General features: G+C 47.3%; 1 protein-coding gene across 1 annotated transcript; it reads left to right on the forward strand.

Annotated features, from left to right (window-relative positions):
• The first annotated feature begins 4,164 nt into the window (after window positions 1-4,164).
• On the forward strand, window positions 4,165-7,253 carry TCF21 (transcription factor 21). The gene is made up of 2 exons (XM_042939873.1): window positions 4,165-4,874; window positions 6,652-7,253. Exons 1-2 carry the CDS (start codon window positions 4,425-4,427, stop codon window positions 6,739-6,741), a joined length of 540 nt encoding a protein of 179 aa, XP_042795807.1. The 5' UTR covers window positions 4,165-4,424; the 3' UTR covers window positions 6,742-7,253.
• Window positions 7,254-8,125: the final 872 nt, after the last annotated feature.

Genomic DNA, 8,125 nt, shown 5'->3' on the forward strand with positions numbered 1-8,125 from the left:
TTAAGATACAGGTAAGTCATTACTCAAGCAAGTTTTTCTAAAACTTCATTGTTACGGGTGGAAAGTTTCTGGCACACGTTCTATTAAAATTTTCATTTCACATAACAGCTCTTTAACAGTGAAACCGAAAGGAGAGATTCTACAGAAGATGGAAGAAGTGAGGCAAAGATCCTCACTCAGTACCCGATTGCAGAGTTGTTCAAGTTTTCCTCTTTTTTCCTGATAGCGAGTAGGTCTGATACAATTTTTCTCGTATTGAAGACTTGGGAAGACATGAAACTGAGTGTGTAGAGTTTCTACCTCTCACTACGTGCCGGAGTTTCCTTCGACCCACTTGCTTCTTAAGGTAAACTCTGTCCTTCATGTACACGGGCTTGGCTGCTTTCAAAGTCACATTGTGGAGCAAGGTTGCTTCTTGGATCTAAGAGCCATGGTGAATTTGGACTTCCTTTGGATTTCAGTGTTTTTTTTTTTTTTGCCAGCTGTAAATCTTAGTGTTGTGGCTTTGGAGGTACAATTAGTTGAATTAAACGTGGAAAGGGAGAAGGGGTTGGTGAATACTGAGAGGACCTCTGGTTGCTGATGATCATAATTGATGTCGGGTAAAGGTAACAGTAACACCCTGCATCACTAGATTGACCTCCTTAGATAGCCACTAACCTCACTCACTAGTGTTCTACTCACATTGGCTGCCAGAATATAACAGGCCAGCCCCATTACGATTTGGAACAAGTAAGGGGAGATAATGCCCATCTTGTAAATTAAGTTAAAAAGGTTAAAAAAAAAAAAAAATAGAATCAGATTTCAATAGGCTTATAAGCAGGAGATGGAAAACGATCAACAACAAAGGGTACAGATTAGGTTGAACAGAGAAAAAGGCACTGATTTGCATGGAAGGCCCAGACATTGTTGAAAAGGTGGTTACCATTAAGTAAAGAGAATAACACATCTAGAGGTGTTCATTAGAAGTGACCGGGAAACAAAGAGAATTGGCAGTTTTGGCAATGTGCCAGCCTGTGTGCTTCCTGGCCAGGTAATGGAGAGTTCGAGAAAATAATTCAAATTTTAATTTGAAGACATAACTCCCCCCACCCCTGGGAAAGAAAATGTGATGGCGTACGAAGTCAGTTCTGAAGAAGCCTGTGAAGTTTTCCTTCTCATATAAAAGGAAGCAAATTATTTCATCCAAGCACAACTGGATCAAATTGGAACTTCCTGAAAAGTTATCAGTTGATAAACCAGGATTTAAGTTCAAGGATACATTCCACACCTAATCTTCATTTTACAACCTTTAGAGATAGATTTTTCCTTAGCACTGAAATGTTTCGAAGATAGTCTGTCTTTCAAAACAAATTGTTAGAAGTGTGTTGCAAATTGGCCAGATGTCTCTGGGGCATAAACTCTGTCTTTAAAAGTGAGGCAAGAACTTTTAGTAACTACCTCGCGCCTTCAAACCATGAGCTTTCTAGTTAGCGTTTTGAAACAGTAACGTTCAAAGTATTTCCCTTGTTATCAAAAGAGTTAATACAGCTTCTCAAAAGCGCTTCTTTTCTTTCTCTTCTCACAGAGTATAGTTTATATTTGGGGAGAATTTGGCACAGCTTAAGTTACAGCCTAACTGATTTTCTTAGTAGAATCCAGCAATAAGGAATTTCTCCCACCCATTTTTCCCTAAGTGTTTATGAGCAGGGATAGGCACAAAATGTCAAGAGAAAAGATGCAGTATTCATATTAATCTACTTTCTTCAAGACATCACATCAGGACGCCTAAATAATAGCCTTTTCCACATCTTCACATCCCAAACTGGTAACCATCCCTTGGCGAGTTTTCGCAAACACCCCAAAGTTCATTATCAACCCACTAGCCCTTCTCAGCCTAACTGTATCACCGGTAGGATAAGTGGACTTAATTCTTGCTTATCTAAAAAAAAAAAAAGGTAATAATAATAACTGCTAGGCACATAAATCAATGTGTGGCATGAAGCTAGTCTCGCTCTCTTCCAGAAATTTCTATTTCCAAGTTTCAGACCTTGAAAACATAGACAGCAGAAATCTGGTACTTATTTCTATGATGGTTGCTATCCCCCAAATAGCCTGAGCAGCCTAACAACTGAGATGTGGCAGAAAACCAGACCCTTCCCCCTCCCCTCAAACATGAGTGCTCCAGGAACCAAAAGCTTTATAGCTTAATAGCTTGGCATGTGGTAAGGCCATAGTTCTGATTCTTAATTTTTATCCTACTCCAGAGTCCCAGTGAATAAATAAATAAATAAATTGTGGTTATTTTGCAGATACCTCAGTAGCTACAAAAACACATAACACGTTGCACAAAGTGCTGGCCAAAGCCCGCTTTCATGACTCTCACGCCTTACTAAGACCAAGAAATGGGAGGGAAAACCCAAGAATCAGCTGGGGAAATGTTTAGCGGGCCTGCGGGGTGTTCTCTTAACGCTGTCGTAGATCTCGGATTAAATTATTATACTTCTTCTGTGTTGTAGCACCGGGTCAGTTGTGCAGGAGGACAAAGGCAACTTCAACTTGATATTTCTGTCATCCCTGCTGTGGGAAGAGTCCTGTTCCTGGTTTATAACATCAATCACTCTCACAATAAATCTTGGTGGTGGATATGGTCATTTAAAGCTCCACCTGCACAAACAACAGAAAATAAGAGAGCTCATAAATCTCTACGCTGGTGATTAACAAATTTTGGACCCTGGGCAAAGATATTACGGGGAGGGGTTCTCACTAATTCATTAATAAAGACTGATTTGCTGACAATCTGTTTAGTTTACAGCATGGGGGAAAGCAAACAAGACCCTGCTAACAAAACAAAACGTTAGAGGTTAGTGAATTCCCAGCTGAGCCCCGGATTAGAGATATGATATCTTAATGTAGGAGAGGGGTGCAGACTCCCAGCCAAAACCTCAGAAGCTGCTCTTACACTCTGCTCCAGCCTCTGTCTTCGCTGCCTAACTGCAAGGAAAAAGAAAACCTGGAGAAGAGTCAGTAAGAGAGATCTGTGCACTCCATCTCTCCGATTTTGTGGATTGTATTCCACCTCTTGGCTTTCGGGTTCCCTTTGCTTTTTTCTACGTACTCTCCAGATTTTCTTATTCTCCAGGAAAGATGATCCATGCTGGGGTTAGTCATAGGAAAACAAACAAACAAACAAACAAACAAACAAACAAAAAACACCTTTCCCAAAGGGATAATACTGCTTAGTGTTTTGCCATATCAGCTTCATATGGGGAACCCCGATAGCAAAGAAGACAGAGGTAAGGAAGACGCAAAGTCAGCAGGATTGGGAGGGCGAGGGCAAGTCCCAGGCCAGGTAATATCTGAGAGCAGCTGAGAGAGTCTTAAGACATTATTAAATGTATCTCTAGAAAGAAATGTAGGGGACAGTTTTAATTCCGTCAAGAAAAGATGATCAATTAGCAAAATACTTTCCACACACTCATGTTACTCTATCTCATGCCCACGAAGCTGTGTGTGTTGCACATGGGCGTGCGATGGTCTAGTATGTTTGGGTACACACAGGCAGCTCCTTGATCTCTTTAAGGTGGCCGGGTGCGGACGGAGGCTTTGGTGCTTTCTCTGCACCATCCTAAAGATTCTGTGAAGCACTTGTTTCCTTCATTTACCCCGGTGAAGGTGGGACGATAGCTCGGTAAAGCTACAAGGGCATTCTGGGGTGCTGGCGGGAGGGAGTCGACCCCTGCCTGGATTTTAATTGGTGTTTTAATTGGGGGAGGGAAGGGGGGACGACAGGGGGATGCTTGTGAGATTTGCAGGTCGGTCGGAAGGCCTAGAAAGGGCAAAAGGAGCTGATCATTTCCCCGAAGTCCTGGGTAACAACCGGCTAGGACCTCTGAAGGAGGAAAGCAGGCCGGAGGAGACGGCCCAGGAGAGGGGCTGTGGGTGGGGCACGCTCCTCCTCGGCTCTAGCGGAAGAAGGTGACCCGCATTCGCGTGTGGCCCTTGTGTCGATCCACACTGCGAGTTGGCAACGGGGATCCGTGCGCAGGAGTTTCCCTCCGGTGGTGAAAGGGGTCGAAGAGTCCGCCGGGGCCTAGCAGGCCCCTCCCCTGGGCTACAAGGACCCGCCTCTCTATTCCCCAGATAAATTCCTAGTGTCCACCAAATTCCTCAGCGCTCTCTCACACTCCTCTGCGGCCAGGACTCCGGGGGTGGGGACACAGAGCCGGGTTCCTCCCCGCAGAAGCCCTCTCGGTTCCTTCTCACAGCTCTGCGAAGGGGAAAAGGAGTGTAAGACTCAACCAGCCCCCCGACTCCCGCTCCCAGCACGAGGTGGCCGCTCCGCCCTCCACCCCCGGGGGCCCACTGGTTTGGGGCTCGCGCTCTCTCGCTCTCTGTCCCTCTCCTTCCTTCTCTCTCTCTCTCTCTGATCCTCTCCCCCAAACATGTCCACCGGCTCCCTCAGCGATGTGGAGGACCTCCAAGAGGTGGAGATGCTGGACTGCGACGGGCTGAAAATGGACTCGGGCAAGGAGTTTGTGACTTCCAACGAGAGCACCGAGGAGAGCTCCAACTGCGAGGCGGGGTCGCCCCAGAAGGGCCGCGGAGGCCTGGGCAAGAGGAGGAAGGCGCCCACCAAGAAGAGCCCCTTGGGCGGCGTCAGCCAGGAGGGGAAGCAGGTCCAGCGCAACGCGGCCAACGCGCGCGAGAGGGCCCGGATGCGGGTGCTGAGCAAGGCCTTCTCCAGGCTCAAGACCACCTTGCCCTGGGTGCCCCCGGACACCAAGCTCTCCAAGCTGGACACGCTCAGGCTGGCGTCCAGCTACATCGCGCACTTGAGGCAGATCCTGGCGAACGACAAGTACGAGAACGGTTACATTCACCCGGTCAACCTGGTAAGTCCGCGGGGGCCCGCGACGCGGGCCGGGCGTCCCCGCCCAGCGCGCCCGCGGCGCGGTGAGCGCGCGCGCGCCCCGGCCACCACCAGCCCCGCGCGCCTCTGGGGACCTTGGCAGGCGATCCGCGCTGAGAGCCGCTGGAGCGGGGATGATTTATGCAAGTGCTTAACGTGGCAGCCCAGTTAAGATTTTTGCAAGTGTCCTGAGCTGGCAGCGAGGAGGGATCCCCCCGCGCCATCAGGGCTGATGTGGGACAGGGAACCCCGACGAGATGCTGCGCGCCCACAAAGGCATTTTATTCATCTCTCTCTTCTTCTTTTAGCCGACGAGACCTTGATTTTCCCCTCTAATTTTTGTACATAAAAACACCCAGCTCCTCTTCCCTCCCAAGTATATTTAGGACCATTAGATATAGACAAACTCGTGCCCCCATAATTGTTATCTAAGCCCCCAACTGCTTAAATATTCTGCGCTTCTCTTATAAGCACGTTAACATTTTTAAATCCCAGGAATTCTAGTAAACATCAGCATAATCCGCAGATTCTCACAAATATCAGTGTCATAAATAATATTCGAATAGGTCACTCTTGCCCAAGATTTAAAAACGTGTTACATTTTATCTTAAAAAGTAATGACCTTTCAGTCTGTCTTAAAAAAAAAAAAAAAAAAAAGGAATGCTCATTGAGGCTAAATTTTTCTCAAATGCATGTTGCCATGCAAGAAGCACGGTTTAACTCCTTTTTGATTTGACTTCATTTTAAAACTTGCAGGCTCTAAAGAAAAACAACCGCAACTTACTAGCACCTTTGTTTATATATGATAAGAAGGAGAGGTTTTCCTCTTGAAAGTCGCCTTATCGGCCAGCACTAGCGGGAGAGGTTTGAAGCTTTGAATCCTCTTCTCACTGAATTGGTTTCAGGAATTGGGGGGAGGGGATGCGGAAGCACACTTTACCCTGGTAAATATTTTTCCCCTCTGACCACAGTTTTATTTTACTTTTTTCGAATAAGGTGAGTAGATAGCTTTCTTAAAATCTGGAACCAAAATGAAAGTACTTACCTCATTTACAGTTGCTGCTGCGTTCATCTCTGAACAGGAAGCTTGAGTGAGCTGTGTTATAGAACGCCTGGGAGAAGAGAAAAGGCAGGGCTCGCTCAGCCCAGTAGGAAGATGATGTTAAATAAAATAGGCGCGTATATTCTTTTATTAGCATTATTATTAGCATTTATTAGCATTGTTCCCTTAAGAACCAGTGGTTCCTTTAGAAACTGTGGTCAAAGCCCGCGTGTGTGAGGGAGGAAATGAAAGTTGGCAGGAGAAAAATAGATGGGGGTGAAAGCCAGAGGGCCGGGAAACCTGACCACGGCCTCGAAAGAGGCCTCCGAAAGCCGCTTCGCCTCGAACCAGGTATCCACTTGCCACGAGGTCCTTCTTAGCTGCCCAGCTCAGGCTGACCGTGGCCTCGGCCTCCGGGCTGGGCCACGGCCCCAGCCACTTTGGGCTTTCCAAGGGCTCCCTCTCTTGGGGTTCCCTTACAACCTAGGATGAACCTCTTTGCTCCAACACCCCGAGCAGCGACTTGGCGCCAACACTGCTTTTTTCTTTATCCAGCCACCGGGCGCACTAGAACCCCGAGTAAATTGCAGAGATAACGGGTTTTTACAACTCACCGCGTGCCCCCATCTCGCCCTCTCCTCTGGTCGCAGGCTCTGAGTTCACCCCATCCCCCCCTCTCCGTTGCCACTTACCTCCAAAGCCCTCTTCTTTCCTGCAGACGTGGCCCTTTATGGTGGCCGGGAAACCCGAGAGTGACCTGAAAGAAGTGGTGACCGCGAGCCGCTTATGTGGAACCACAGCATCCTGACCTTGGAGGTGCGAGTCTGGGAAAGGCGCGCTCCCGGGGGGAGCGGGCCGAGTCTGGGAAAGGCGCGCTCCCGGGGGGGGGAGCGGGCCCCGGGAAGGCGACCCCTGCCCTCCCTGCTCTCTGTCTCTGCTTCCCCCTCGCGACGCTCCTCTCCCTGCCCCCTCCCCCCCACCTCGAGAACACTTTACAGCGACGAGGAGATTCGTTTCCAAACCAGAGGAGATCAATTGTACTTACAAAGATTCCCATCTATTTAACTTTATTAACTTCTACCGTGAATGACTCTGCGAGCCTTGCTGGTCCAAGTGCCATACGTAATTATAAATATATAAATAGATAATAAGAGCATATCGACGTGTATCTTTTGTACAATATGTTGTAAATTGTAGATCATAGAATAGCTGACTTTGACAGTCACATTTATAAAGTAATTCACGTAAAGATATATATTTTTTTCAAACAGGTTTTGCTACTTTCAAAAATAAATCTTTCTTTATATTGCTAAAAAGCCCTGACATTAGTGTGATTTCTTTGGAAAAAAAAAAAAATTATTTGTAACAGAAGAGCTGGGGACTATGGGGAAGCTTGTCAATAAAGGCGGTTCTTTTGAACCTCAAGCCAAAGTTCTAGAGAGGGGAAAAGATTCAGTTTCCACTGTCAAGGTGCAGATCTCATTTTGCACTGAAACGTCCAAAAGAAACTCTGGTCTCAGGTTTGCAGGTTACTTTGAAGACAATTATAAATAATGTAATCGTGAACCCAAACGGGCAGTGTTGAAGTTACCAACAGTGACACGATTCGAGGGAAAAGCACACCAGAAAAGGAAAATCCGCTTTTCGTGTATTCGCAGTGTAATTCATGACACGGGCACTCAGGTAAATTTCACGTTTTTCAACTGTGTAGCCGCAGACAGGAGCCCGAACAACCCACAGCGCCAGAATGGGAGGAAGAAATGCGAGTCACGAGAAGTGTAAATTCCGTAACCTTGAGGATGTGTGTTAACATCTAGAGAGTGCTGCAACATACATTATCGATTTCTTCTTAGTAATTAATAAGTTACTTCCAACACCAATCGTGCCTGCCTCTCGGTTACTGTTACGGGTAGTCCGCGCCTTCAGCTCCCCGCCACGACTTCCGGAAGACTGGGTTTTAATTTAAACATCGTCCAGGCTACGGAACAGCTCGTCGGGGAAGATTAAGTAGAGATAAACAGAGAGGCGAGGCCGAGGAGCCTGGAACCGGGTTCACTCGCTGCCCCAGCGTAGCCCGCAGCGGCCGATGAGCCAGATGCCCCCGGGCTGTTTAATGTTCGGGGTTATGACCGCAGTGTTTACAAGACGTCTTCGGTTATTTATACTGTTATTCCTCGCAGAGGGCCTTGAAA

Source organism: Panthera leo, chromosome B2 (assembly GCF_018350215.1).
Source record: "Panthera leo isolate Ple1 chromosome B2, P.leo_Ple1_pat1.1, whole genome shotgun sequence".
Taxonomy (NCBI): domain Eukaryota; kingdom Metazoa; phylum Chordata; class Mammalia; order Carnivora; family Felidae; genus Panthera; species Panthera leo.

Bases quoted from the DNA above. Each gene is read 5' to 3' on its own strand.
- TCF21 (XM_042939873.1), top strand. From the start codon at position 4,425: ATGTCCACCGGCTCCCTCAGCGATGTGGAGGACCTCCAAGAGGTGGAG. The intron at 4,875-6,651 runs GTAAGTCCGCGG...TCTTTCCTGCAG, and splicing joins ACATTCACCCGGTCAACCTG to ACGTGGCCCTTTATGGTGGC.